Consider the following 15,217-nt stretch of genomic DNA (forward strand, 5'->3'; position numbering starts at 1 on the left):
ATAGAGTTACTCACAGGGGCATTCATATTTTTCAATGTTTTGTAATTACTCATTGCCAGTTACAGCTTGTATGAGTATTCTAAGAGGGAGAGGAAGACAGGGATAGTTAGTGAATATAAAGGTGTGTGTGTGTGTGTTTGTGTGCATAACACATGCATTTCTTCTTTTCAATGACTATTTCGGGAAGCAACATGATAAGATTGTAATATTTTCTTAGAGTTATTGCACATCAGAATGGTAATATTAGAGTGGTTTCCTGTTGTCTTCTTTCAGTAGACAGGCAATTCAAGGAATTTTCTTTACTCCAAGAAGAGTAAGGGAAGGTAAGCTACATGGTATTCATGACTTTTGCAGCTATGTAAGTTGAGTCGTTATGCAACTGGGATGCAAAACCAAAGGCTCAGCAATGGCACCTGGTGCATGTTATATAGAGAAATTTTTTTCTTGTAGTCATAATATTGATTTTTAACTTTTGATACATTTCCACAAATTTGTAGAGAACAAGGTATAGTTGACAGAATTAACCTTAATATAAGTCCGTCATCCAGCAACATCCACAGCAGTGTATTGGTTGAGAGGATGGCCTCCCCTCAGGTCATCAGCTAGGGATCTATTATCATCAGTCAATATTTTGCCAACACCAAAATCTAGTCTGATTTCGCATGGTTTCTACACGTGGATGCCCTTCTAAAGCCAACCACTCTGAGAGTGTAATGGGTGCTTTGATGTGCCACTGGCATAGGTGCCATTTGCATGACACCAGTGTCTGCCACAATCATGATTTCACTTGGCTTGATGCCAAAGGTCTCGGGTCATTTTTCATTGTCTCTGTGAGGCCCAACACTTGAAACATGCTTTTCATGTGCCACCAGCATCATCCACCTTGCCTCCATGAGGCTCAATGCTTGAAAAGTGCCTTTTATGTTCCACTGGCACAGGTGCCAGTTATGTGACACCAGTATCAGCCATGACTACGATTTCAATTGGCTTGACAGGTCTTCTCAAGCATGGTATATTGCTAAAGGTATTGGTCACTAGTCATTGCCTCCGTAAGGACCAATATATACTTGATGTATATACTAGGAATCCGACATATATGTTTATATGTATAAATATACAAAGGAATGCTGGAAAGTTTGTGGCTTTGGGTAAAAGAAAATACAGGTGGATCAGTTGATTTTAATTTTATTCAACATATTCCCCTCTCAGATTCACGCACTTATTGCAAGTTTTTCTAAGTATTGTAAAAGAACTCGGAAGGTTGGGCCTCGAACCAGGTCTTTTTTAATACTCTTACAGCCGGGAACTTTCCAGCATCCTTCAAGTGTGTGTGTGTGTGTGTGTGTATTACAGGCAGACCTCACTTAACATTATTTTGTTCTATCAACGTGAAAGAATGTAAAACCAATATAAAAATCCACAAAATGTATGACTATCAAACTGAATATTTGTTTTCTCTTAGCTTTCTTTGATTCTTTTGTAACTTGCTGTTTTCAATTCAGCAAAATATAAATAAATCAAAACATACAATGATTGATTACAATAGTAGTTATCATTTTTTTTTCTCATTATTATTTAACAAGCCTTGTCTAAGATACAACTTTTGTACATCTACTGTCCACTTTATTGAGACAACTTTATTTAAGGTACAGCAGCACTTAGATTATAAAACAGTGGAGTTATTTGAATCTCATGATGAAGAAATGTCTAATGAGGACTTTGCAGAAGATAGAACAACACTGTGCTGATGACAATGTTAAAAATGAGGAGCCAAAACCACCAAAAATTTTAGTAACTAAAAATTTGTCAGAGGCTTTCCAGTTTTACATAATGCTATGGTCATTTACACTAAACAAAACAGAAAAAGAAAAAAAAAGGAAAGAAAAAGATCCTCAAAGAGAAAGACATGCAAAAGGCAAACAGATTAATAACTGGATACAACTGCTACAAGAGATTATAACAACAGAAGTAAAATAATGCTTGACACCAAACCTCGGACATATTCTTTACATAAATCTTATTGATTTTTATTAATCTGTCGATATTGTATTTATTGCACACAACTCATTCAGTGTTTAATTCTAGAAGTGTTTTATTCTTTATTTAGAGCAGTGATTCTCAACTGGGTTCCATATATTTTGTTGCTAAAACTTATTTGCAATAAGTTGGCTATATTTTTACAATACATAAAATACTTTAATTGTTTCCATACAATTCCTAATAGTATTTAATTATAAAAATATAAAAGGATTTTTTAAACATCAAATGGCTATGAGGATCTATCTGAGTAAAATAGGGATCAAAATGGGTCCACAGGCAAATAATGGTTGAGAACCACTGATTTATAGTCTTTATTAGGTGTCTTAGTCACTAGGAATACACCAGAGGAATGTAATTCTTGTGTATATCATCAAACCAATGGTAAAATTTGTTTCACATTATGTTGTTTCTCTTAAAGTAGTATTTCACAAAGATCTATCAAAAATGTTAAGTAAAGACTTGTGTGTGCATGTGTGTACATAAAAGTATTTGCATAAATACATATATGTACACACACACACATGTGCATATGTTCCTCTGACTCATATTTTTCTGATACCCCCACCTTACCTTAATTCACCATACCCTACCTCATCTCTAACCATCCCTTGCCCTTCCCATACACTCTTGCAATCTCTACTCATCCACCCTTACTTTTCTTCTATCCCCACCCTCAGTTATATTCATCTTTGTTGTACCTTGAAGGCACAGTTTGACACCTTGTCACCACCATCTTTATCTCTTCTGCCTGCTCCATCCTAATTACTCCCAGCCACTTATATAATGTGAGGTAGTCATATATCACTTCTATGGCAAGAAACGTCTTCCTGCCCCTTCTTTCATACTTTAACCTCTCACCACTTAGCATAAGATCGCTTCCCTCTCTGTTGTATAATACCACTCGGTTGAAAAGGATCTTAATTTTACAAACTAGGTGGTGACTTCACCAGTGCTGGAGCCACCGAAAAAGCACCCAGTACACTCTGTAACTCAGTCAGGTCAAGGATCTCATCAAAGGCTGATGAGACCTGCTACAGGTACCATGTGAACCAGTACTACCTGTTCCACGATTGGGTAGTCGGTGACTAAACTAGCTCCCCCACTTGAGTAGCTTGCTACTCTTGTGAGGAGGGTGTCTGGACAACCAGCAGGACTAAAATCAAGACCTGTCAATGGGTGAGGGAACTCCTTGTGGGCCAATGGTTATCCAGTTGGGGAAGGCAATGGTAAACCACCTCAATATCTCTGTTCTGATTTTCTCAGTGTTTTCTTGGCAAAGTAATGCTATGGCTTCATCTAATGGGAGAACTTAGACTTAATCAGGAAGACTTTTGTTATTGTGACATTAATGCACTGTAGAAGTGAACAATAAATGCATGACAATGACAACACTCTAAAGTGGTTGGCATTAGGAAGGGTATCTAGCCATGGAAACCATTCCAAAGCAGATATTGGTGCACAACAGAGTCCTCTGACTTGTTGAGGCATCCAACCCATGCCAGCATGGAAGATAAACATTAAATGATTATGTGCACACGCACACAAATGGTGGTTCTTTCAAGGCTTTGGACAGCTCAGGGCTATTGCGGAATATATTTGCTCAAAGTGCCATGCAGTGGAACTAAACTAGAAACCATGCTGTCAGGAAGCAAACTTGCTAACTACCCAGTCATACCTGTGTGTGTGTGTGTGTGTGCATGCATATCTCCAAATTGGGAAATGATTGCTTAACTCACAGTATACTGCTAGCCCTTCCTCCCACCTTCCCCATTTTTTTTCTCTCTTCTCTCTTTCTTTTAGTTACTCACACCATCTCTATCAACTCACACTCTCTAAATCTCTCATTCACAGCAGTAACCTTGCCTACTACCTGTCATTTCTTCATCAGCTGTCTATAAACAATTCAAACAACCAGCCAACAGCAGCAAAGAAACTAAACCTAGCTGTGTATGTGCGTGTGCACATGTGCATGCATGTGCACATTTGTGCATATATATATATATATATATATATATATATATATATATACGCATACATAAAGCACAAAAAGACAGATACATAGATATGTAAAGAGAGAGATGTAGGTGATAACTATATCCTTTACTCTTTCCTATCACAGACAGCAGTAAATCTATCTACACACAGAGGCACAGGTGTGGTTATATAAGTGGTAAGAAGTTTGCTTCTCAACCACTTAGTTCCAGGTTCAGTTCCACTGAGTGCACCTTGGCAAGTAAGTATTTTCTACTATAGCTCTGGCCCAGTGGTAGACAGAGGCTGAAAGAAGCCCATCGTGTGCATGTGTGTGTATGTCTTTGTGTTGGTGTTTGCCCCCACCACCCCATGACAACCTGTAACTTAATGGTTCAACAAAACGAGACAGATTAAGTAGCAGGCTTGAAAATAAATGATTACTGGGGTTGATTTGGTTTACTAAACCCTTCAAGACTGTGCCGCAGCATGGTCACAGTCCAATGACTGAAACAAGTAAAAGTATGTATGTGTGTGTGTGTGTGTGTGTGTATATATGTAAATGTATGATGTCCCTCAAGTACAAATGTCTTGAGGGAAAAATTAGGCAGAAGATGGGGTATCAAACGGGATATGTGAAAAAAGAAGACTAAGAGTGAATGGAATCAGTGGAAAAGGGAAACCCAGGATGGTGCGGAATGAAATAGTGAAGAATGACCTCAAAATGTTGAGCCTCACAGAGATGATGACAAAGAACCAAAATGAATGATAATATGCTGTATTTCGGAAGATCCATCCCTCTCAGCAAAAATGAGGTGCTGTTAAGTCTACCCAACAATTTATCTTCTAATACCCATCCCTCAATCAATCTTCTAAAATGCAGTACTACTCAGTGCTGCAAATGATATTAATTATTTCCTCCCACAGTTCCTTATCACCTCTCCCTCTTCCTCCCTAACCTACTTCTATTTTGTACACTTCCTCACACCCTAAGTGATATTTACTATGTCCACTTCAATCTCTGTCACTAATCATCTGTCACACTCTTTTCACTCTACTGCACTCACCTACACACCCACCTATTTTGTTTCTCCATCCCTATTCTCTCATATTCATCTTGTACCTTGAGGGTATGCCCTCATTATCATCATCATCATCATCTCTCTCTCTCTCCATCCATCCTCATCTCTCTTTCCAGCAGGGGAAGCTGCATATTCACCTCTTCAACGAGACAACTGTTCCCGTCCCTCTACCATACATTCACGTCCTTCAGTATTATACACTAATCAGTTGAGGGAGCCTTGTCTTGTGAGTATTTGGTGATCTCACTAGTACTGGTACACTGAAAAAAGTATCCACTACTCTGTTGTAGAAAGCATGCCAAAGTAGACATTGGAGCTTGATACAGCCCTGTAACTTATCAGTTCCTGTTAAAGTACCAAATCCATGCCAGCATGGAAAAAGGGAGATTAAATCATGATGAGATGACATAATGCTTATATAAATGATGTGTATAAGCATATACTCTTTTACTCATTTACTTGTTTCAGTCATTTGACTGTGGCCATGCTGGAGCACCGCCTTTAGTCGAGCAAATCGACCCCAGGACTTATTCTTTGTAAGCCTAGTACTTATTCTATCGGTCTCTTTGGCCAAACCACTAAGTTGCGGCGACGTAAATACACCAGCATCAGTTGTCAAGCGATGTTGGGGGGACAAACATATACACACACACATATATATATATGACAGGCTTCTTTCAGTTTCCGTCTACCAAATCCACTCACAAGGCTTTGGTCGACCCGAGGCTATAGTAGAAGACACTTGCCCAAGGTGCCATGCAGTGGGACTGAACCCAGAACCATGTGGTTGGTAAACAAGCTACTTACCACACAGCCACTCCTACGCCTAAGCAATAAATAATTAACAACTCATTTTCAAAAAGAACAGAATAATATATACCAGTAGTAATACTGCCCAGAGCATGGTGTTTCTCCCAAGTATTTATTAATGCATACACTTCAGTCTCTGAAATCAATTTTCAAAAACCCAAGAGGTTAAAAGCAATCATTCAATACAGTCTGTCATTCAAAGACTTGTGTCATTGTTGGGTCCATAAATTGAAATACATTATTTTAATCAGAGGACATAGAAAATTCATTCTTTTCATAAACCATGTATGTGATTATTAAAAGTCATGTATTTTGTATCTTATGAATTAAGTGTTTGAATTTAGAATTTTTACAAAGTTTAAAAATTTAGAAAAATTGAATTCTTGTAACAAACTCTTGCCCAGCATATAAAAATATTCAGAAAAATATATTCACTAATATTAATAATAATAAAAAAAAGGACACCTTTCAGTTCTCACCATAAAGAGATAAATCATAGAGTGGAGTTTTCACCAACAGATGTCTTAAAGGCTTTGATTCACAAGGAATGAAAGTCTGGTATAAAAGAAATAGCTTTTGAAGAACTCTCAAGTTTGCATGGCTTAAATGAGGTACTTATGAAAGATGAACAGATAATAAGCATTAATGAAAGTTGACAGCAAAGCTAAATTGGGGTGGAATGCATAATGTAAGATAATTACAGTGAGATCATATTGCTACATTTTGTAAAAGGTTATTTCAGTAAATCCACAATGTCTTAATTTTTAAGAAATAAAATTGTTACGCTTAATAGCTAATCAAATTATATCATTGACAAAAGATAAAGAAATTTAGTGAATTGTAAGCAATTTAATATAAACACTCTATAAAGATTTAAATTTCACTTTAATTTGTAACTAGCACTAACACACTATCTTAAAGATAACATTTTGGTAGTGACATGAGCTATTATATAAAGAGAGATTATTTAGCCCTTTAGCATTCAAACCGGCCATATCCGGCCCCAATATTCTACTTGTTTTATGCCCAAATTTACCAGATCCAACCTTTCATACCTATCCCACAATGTGATTCTGAAAAATAAACAATCACATCATTGAAATCTTGAAGCTATGAGATAATGCATGGTTGATTCAAACCAATGTGAATAAATAAACATTACATCTGACAAAATAATCTGAATGCTAAAGGGTTAGTGTACATTTTTGTATGAGAATAAATGAGAAATACTCATGTAAGGGATTCCTCATTGGCTAGAAACATTTGTTATTATTTAGCTTCAATGTAGCCCTTAATGAGTAGATTTACAACAAAAGCGTTCAAGCAATTGCCATCTGTTATATTCTCTTATCTCATCTTTTATACAGACACAATGTATCTAGGATTGGTTAATCCAATATGTTTTCTTTTAATATAGATAGGATGTAATGAAATTTGGCTGCCATTTCTAGCAGGTCAAGTGACCATGTAGAGATTACCTTATGTGTGTTGTTGTTTAGCTCTAAATTAACTCTAACCAAGCAGACTTATGATGAAAGACTTTCCAGCCATAATTATCAGTCTATTTTTACTTTCTGGGAGTGGGAAGGGGTCTAGGATTATACTACCAGTGTGTGTCCTTCCTTGTTTAAGATTTGACTATGGTTTATAGAAGATATGGCAGTTGTTTTACTTCACATAGCCCTTATCAAGTTAGTGTTGTCAATCTCACTTAGTGTTTAGCCTGACTTACATTCGCTTTGATTATTATTCTATACAAACTCACAACATAAATTCAGGGCGGAAGTGTTTAGCAAGAGTCTTAAAAAGAGTGATATGAATAAGCTGAATTTACCAATTCGTTTCACAGCAAAGAGTGACTTGTGATACTACTTTATTATATAAACCAATGAAAATTATTTGCTTCAATACTTGGTAGCTTTTCCAAATGGTTACACTTTCAATACTAGCCTCGGCTTGTTTTTATGTTGCCTAGAGCAACAACAACTAGAAAATGCTATAACTTGTGAAATAACAATGTGATTCAAAGCAGAGCCTTATTCAGTAAAAGCCAGGAAAATTGCCTTCACAATTAAAATACTAAGCGACATCAAATACTTTATTCATCAATGCTTATATGTGCCGGAAGCAAAGGAATATACTAGCAGTGTTTAATAAGAGGAAAATAGATATATTTTTGCAATCTCACTACACTAAAAGAAATTCCAAGAAATTTTGCAAAACAAAACTGATAAAATAGATTAAAAAGTAACTTTGCTGTATTATCTATAGACATTTTTTTTTTATTATTAAGAATAGCGTTATAGATAAAAAAAAAAATTAAGTAAATTTTATTTATACAAAAATACACCTGCCTAATTAGAAATGTTTTGCATGCTAGGCCAATAAGAATGTATTTTGAATATTTTCTGTAAATTTTTACAACATTTAGTATTTTAGCTGATATTTCTGTCAGAAATAGTATACGAATGATTGACTTTTGAGATAATCCTGATCATTATTATTATGTCTGTTTTTCTATACTGGCACATATAGAATATGGTTTAAAACAAAATACAATAAGCTACCAATACAAATATGTGTGGATGTGACAATGACTCAGTTTTACTATCTGCAAAAAAGTAGGCATGAAATATCAAAGCATTCCAGTTATTACAGAGTATGTGCAACTGGAATCAAACCTACTACTGTGATCCAGACAAGGAATTGGCTGGATAAATGACAATGGAATGCACATTTTCATCTGGTTGTTGTTAATGGTAACTGAATTGTGTAACCATTTAAGACTGATAAACAAATGAAAGAAGACCAAATTTGAGAGTCACTTTCAAGTAATACATCAACTACTTTTATATATTAAAGATCTAACTGGACAAGACTGATCTGTGCTAATTAAAAGTAATTGTCTGTTGACTGCACACCAGTCTCTACTACATAAAATATCACACAGAAAATTCATATGAATGACAACTGTAATTAGTACCACACAGACATTCTATTACAAATCTGAAAAGGACATAGCACGACACCAGTAACAGTTCTTTGTCCTCTGTTCAATAATATTTGCTTCATGATTTTAGTTTGATAAATATTTGTGGAGAGAATAGCTACCAAGAACTAAGCAAATAAATATTGGAGGATAGTAGGAAAAAAAAAATCAATTTAGCCTTTACAAAGTAGACATGAGGCTATTAATGGTGATGTTACTAACTATACATTAATATATCATTTGCAATACATCTAATCTTTGCTGTCGTGGTAAAATAGATTTTAAAACTATGACAATGATGGTGTATTCATAAATTTAAACTACAATTATTTTTTGGCTTTCTTGAATGCAAAGTTATATTTTAAAATGTATTCAATGAGCAGAAAATAATATTAAGAATGAATAAATTATAAAGTCTCTCCTCAGCATGGCTATTCAGGTAATGTTAATAGTTCCTAGAACTACAAGAGCTGTGCTATGACTTCTCTTGAGTTTTTTAAAGAATAGATACAAAGCTCTTCAAATGTGAAGGGAAAAAGGAGAGAAAGAAAAGTCTTGAGAAGGTTTGTATCTACATAAAGAATATAATCAGATGTGTTCAACTATGAATATTTGTATGGCTGCAAGCAAATGCTTGTAAATACATTTAATGAGTAAAATCCAAACTGAAGCAGTTGAAAGAAAAATTGAAATGCTACAGCTGAAGTAGAAAGAAATTCAGCCAAGCAATATGCGGTGGTAGTAGTGGGAATGGAGCATTTCTTTAACAATACAGCTTTCAAGTTATCGAAGCGAATGAACAAACATAATTGATTCCAGTGGCGGGAAACGTCCAAGTGAATGGTTGAAAGAGTATAGAGAAATAGCTACAAAGCCAAATAGAAGAGTTGGCAAGCAGAACTCCTAGTTTTTAGGTTCACTCACAACCATTAGACAAAACAGGATTTGAAAAAGTTGAAAATATTTTTTGTTTTGCAAACAACTCAAAGCATCATTTCCAACAACAAAGGAACACAGAAACTAAGCCATTAAGCTACTGGGATGAAATATATGAGAAAAGTCCATAAATTCCAGCTGGGCTTCATATTTTCTCTCTTATTCTCATTCCAAATTATGCTGAATATGCATTGTATATCTTTGAGAGTGATTGTAATATTTTATGCTAAAAATATTTAAGCAAATCAAGAACTACAAGCTAGTGATTATTTAATAATGAATTAATGGTTGCTTTTCATTCTTGAAAATAAATAAAATATCCATTATTCTTTTATTCTTTGGTGTTTCAGCCCAAAGGCTGTGGACATACTGCTGAGATATATTCAACTCCAGAAATGATTAACATAAATTTTTCTATGTGTAAGCACATATACACATATCAGAGTATGTTTATAAATGCTATGAGTGACCACATGTATATGTGTGAGTACTCACAAATGCATGAGCACACATATATGTATGAGTGTTCAGGTGTATAATTTTAGAGGATACAGGATATACAAAAATATGTAATAAATTAATCCCCAGATGACTGAAATATTTTTCTAAGTCTCTTTTAGAAAGTCTAACCAATACAGGTCTCTACATTACCATCTGATTTAGTTGTGCTGGAAAACTATAGACAACTACTAGAAACTAATCAGATGCTAATTTTCTAAACAAAACTGTCAATACAAACAGTTGTTCTTTTAACTCCAGAGTAACCTTGTTTGAAATGACCTACAAGTGATCAAAGGTATTCTGGCCATGGCCATCCAGTCTTTTTATTCTGAAACTACATCTTGTTCCACATCAACAATGCGTACCTTCTTTTTTATAGACAGTAGGGTGTGATAGAAAGATTTGGCTGGAATTTCTAGTGGGTTGAGCAACCACATATGAGAAACCAGTGCACAAGTTTAATGGGTGAGTGTGAAGTCTAAACTCCATAACAAACCAGCCAGCTTGTTAAAGTTTACAGTAATGCCTAGTTATGAAAGGTTGATCAAATAAGCACTTGTAAACTTGCAAGAAAAACAAAAAAGTTATATAAGAGTGGGGAAGGGACATGAGGGGACCTCAAGCATTTAAAATTAACTTAATAAGAAATGGTGGTGTCGCTCCTTTCCCCACTCCCAAATTACAACAGATGGTTGTTCTAAGTATGCCAGTATCAGGCACCTAAAAACGATACTTTTATTATTAGAAAGAGTAAAATATTCTGTGAGGAAACTAAAAAATATGGTGTACAAAAAGGAAAAATAAATACCAAAATAGAGCAACTGCTGTTACTAGTTTTTATCTTAGGAGGCTCTCTGATCGTTTTAGCAACTGAGTCCATAACCAAATTTTTATGCCTCAGTATGCCACTACCAAACGTTGATCTATATACAGAATTTTCCACGAGAGAAACATATAAACTACCATATTTTCTTAACACATTTTTGTGGGGTTTCTCTTTTATAAATGCCAACAAAGCTGCAATAAAATATTGGCTATCACATTTTATGTTGATGTCTAAATTTGTACATCTAATCATCTAATGCTAACATGACAAACTTAAAAGTATGTTTACGAGATTTCACAAATGGTAGATGATCTTCTAACTATTCCCCTCACCTTCAATTGTTTACAATTTTGTGTTTTCATCTGTCTACATTATTTATGCTTCAACTGAAAATCAGCCAGCTCATTGATTCTCTCCAAGTGTCATTTTCTCTCACACTTTTGGAAGTAGAAAATTTGGAATATACAGAGTGTGTTTATGTGTATAGTTAATGTTTAAAGCAAGTAAAGACTACAAAAATATTATTTTAGCACAATGTTCTATGATCAAAAGTATTCTAACTGTGACCATGGTGTCCTATATATACAGTAGTAATGGATTCACCTAAACTTGCATGCAAAATTTGGTAGATGAACCTGTGGAATTCTGTTATATATATATATATACCAAATATGGGAATGTGTGTATGCGTGTGTATGTACACATTTGCATATCAGTGTAAAGCTTTTGTGTCAGCCTCTTTATGCTTAACAAAGGTCAAACTAAAGCATTGATATACAGAGATTGATAAAATAAGTACAAGACTAAAATGAGTAATGGAGTTAATATGGAGGTGGTTCCCCTCTAAAACCACATTAAAATTACCAAAATCAGTAAATGATCTTAAAAGGACGAACACATCTGTACAGCAAAGATATAGGACTAATGACCAGAGTCACTGGTTGAAATACAGCCTACATTTCTATTTCTCGGTTTTTCTAAATGACAATAGTTTCAGTTACCACTTTAGTGTTGAATGGTTGCAGGAGAATAGACATTCAGCAAAAATAATTTTGGTTACAGAGCTAATTAGAGAATGGTGAAATAATATACAAACAAACATCTAGAACAGATATGAATTATCAAAGTAAGATGGAAAAGTAGCATTTAAGGTGGTAACAATCTATGATATTCAATAAATCCTGGTATAAAGCAAAAGAAAAAGAAGAAAAAAAAACTTACTTTCTCTCTCTTTATAAGTTGTGGATGAACAAATTTTCTGTACAAGAAACTGGATCCCTTGGTAACAGGAGATAACAACCATAGTACGAATACTATTTTTATTTCGTAATAAAATGGAAGCCTGAAATAAAATGAAATCAGATAGGGAACAAAATAAAATATCTTTCAAGGTAGTAGTTCAGATGAGATAAAAGAAATTCTTAATGCTTTCAAAGTATAGAATTGACTAGAACATCTGAAATTTTGTTTATAGTAAGAGACTAAAGTTGCTGAAAAAAAATTTATGTCTGCAGATAACTAGGTGTAAATATTATTTAATGCTTTTTTCTCTGTCTTTTTTGTTTTCTTTTTCCTACTTTCTATATCTCTTTAGCATTATCTAGCAAATAGGATTTATATAGTAACTAATATTGATGTTTCCAACAGAACAAAACTAGGAAAACATAAGACATGGTTGGTACAAGTTGATTAAAATATTTAAGTACATTCTGGTATGAAACTGTCAGCAGATGTAAATTAACATTTGGTGCTTAACTAAGTATATTTTAACTTTATATACCCTAATACACCCAAGTTTGGCAATATTTTTATCTTGGCAGTTTATCTTTTCTAGCTTGCTTTATTCAATTACTAAAGAGACGTTTTATTAGCATAATCTACTAAAAAAAATCTTACTGCTGAAGATGCTTATAATCTTTCAAAATAATCAAGTACATAATTTTTTGGAATTCAATATAACACTCTAATATTAGACTCTGTTGTGTTTCTCATAAGAGGGAAAGGAATGGTATTTGTCAGTTTTTGGGTGTATGGAGGCTGGTATTTGTGTGTTGAGAACTGCTGATATAGTAAGGTGGCTCCCACAACTTAAAAATAAATACTCATCAACATATAGTTTGAAGTTTTGATTTTGATTCTTTTCAACTGCTAATTATGTTTTATTTCATTTGACACAAAACTACCTTAGATTACGGTACAAACTTTGTGTTTTAAAGTGATCTAAATTAAAACTGTCTATCCAAGTTTCATGTTAATTTATGACCCCAAAATCAGCTTAATGCTGACAAAGATATTTTCCGAAATTTTTTATTATTTTCAAAAGTAATCAAAATAAAGGCAGTCAATTTCAACAAGAATATGATAGCAAAAGAGTTAAACTTTTCAGTGGTCTTCAAGAAAAAATTGGAAATGGTATGCAACTGAGAATTATAAATTTTGTAAATTTGGCAAAATCAGAGTTCTACTAAGAAAGCTTAATTTCTATTCAGTTTCACCCCAGATGGTAATTTAAAAATATTTATACTATAATTTTTTTTCATCCATTAAAATTTTCAGTTTCCTCTGTATATTTCAGATTATATTACATATCATTTGTTATGAATTTTGTATTGAAAGCAAAATGTAAAGTTTATTTGCTCTTAGGATGGGTTACTTAGCATTATTCTCATCCCTACAATTTATCCACAAATCTATTTCACACAAGATAACTGTTTGTTTTCATCTTTTGTATGTATTTCCTTACTTTTTCTTTTCTCTAGGCAAAAAATTGAAGAAAAAAGGAATGAAAGCAAGATATGTAAATTTATTACTTCTCCTTCCTCTGTTATAACATTAATTCTCAACATAATGTTTTTCTACTTGTGTATGTTTTTTTTCTTTAAACTTCTATAGTGATTAATTTGATTTGCTTAGCCATATATATCTTTTGTACAAAGAAACAATAGCATTTTCAAAACTTGAGAGAGAGATTTTAGATGCCCTTTCTATGTGTGAAGTAGTTATAGAAAGAGAGACAAAGTGTGATATAAAAATATGTAAAGAAAATATTAGAATCTAAATCACTTCATGAAATTTTCTGAACATATGAATAAAAAAAAAAAGAGCAGGATATTAATCAAAATGGCTAAAATTTTCATTACTGAAAGCAGTTTAATTACAAATAAGAAATTTTAAAGCTAACATAAACTACTGGTAATTAGGAATAGTTCCCTGTACTTTGGGAGTACCAATAGATATAATTTCAAACCAAATGGTTTTAGAAATACAATAAAAAAAATAAAAAATAAAAACGTAATACATTCGGAAAAATCAATAGTGGTATAATCTATTTTGTAAATAAGTGAACATTGTTAAAAGAGAATTGTTAAAGTTAGTTATTTAAAGTATTGAAGTTTATAGTTTATCTTTACAACTACTCAGGGACATCATTGTTATGGAGGAAGAGATTGCAATTCTCTATTGCTTCAACAATCTCTCTCCCACTCTTCATAATAATAATAATGATTTCAAATTTTGGAACAAGGCCAGCAATTGTGATGGCAGGTTAAGTCGATTACATTGACACCAGTGCTCAGCTGGTGTTTATTTTATCGACCCTGAAATGATAAAAAGCTAAGTTGACTGTGACAGAATTTGAGCTCAGAACATAAAAACAGACAAAAAAATTGTTGCTAAGCATTTTGCCTGGTGTGCTAATAGTTCTGCCAGCTTATTGTCTTCTTCATAAGACTAAGACTTAACTTTAAAGCAAGCTTTATGCAGGTATTTTTTACTATTTTTTTAAATAGATATTGCAGTAAATGGGTATTAAAATTAACATTAAATATGAAAATAAGAAAAGTGCATGTGTGTATACATGTGGAAGCTATGCAGACTAATTTTCAAAATGATAAAAAACAACAGAGAGAAAAAAAGGGTAGGCAAATCACTTCTTAAAGAAACTAGGCCATATGGAACTAAATAACTAGTGTGATGTGGATGCATTGAAGGAAAATGGACGGTAACCAGTAAGTATAGAAGACTTGGCTGATAAAGGATAGGTAGTATAACGGAAGATCAAAG

At 33.6% G+C, this 15,217-nt stretch overlaps 1 protein-coding gene across 8 annotated transcripts in view; it reads right to left on the bottom strand.

Annotated features, from left to right (window-relative positions):
* The window catches only part of LOC115219130 (receptor expression-enhancing protein 1), a 188,394-nt gene that overhangs the window by 74,497 nt on the left and 98,680 nt on the right, over nucleotides 1-15,217 (bottom strand). For all 8 annotated transcript variants that reach the window (XR_005001915.1, XR_005001913.1, XR_005001914.1 and 5 more), the window contains one exon: nucleotides 12,377-12,497. Coding sequence is in view for 5 of the 8 variants with exons in the window: in XM_036509009.1 (XP_036364902.1) it covers nucleotides 12,377-12,497 (121 nt within the window). In the remaining 3 variants the exon portion in view is untranslated. The remainder of the gene's footprint in view (nucleotides 1-12,376; nucleotides 12,498-15,217) is intronic.

The sequence above is a fragment of the Octopus sinensis genome, linkage group LG14, assembly GCF_006345805.1.
Source record: "Octopus sinensis linkage group LG14, ASM634580v1, whole genome shotgun sequence".
Taxonomy (NCBI): Eukaryota; Metazoa; Mollusca; class Cephalopoda; order Octopoda; family Octopodidae; genus Octopus; species Octopus sinensis.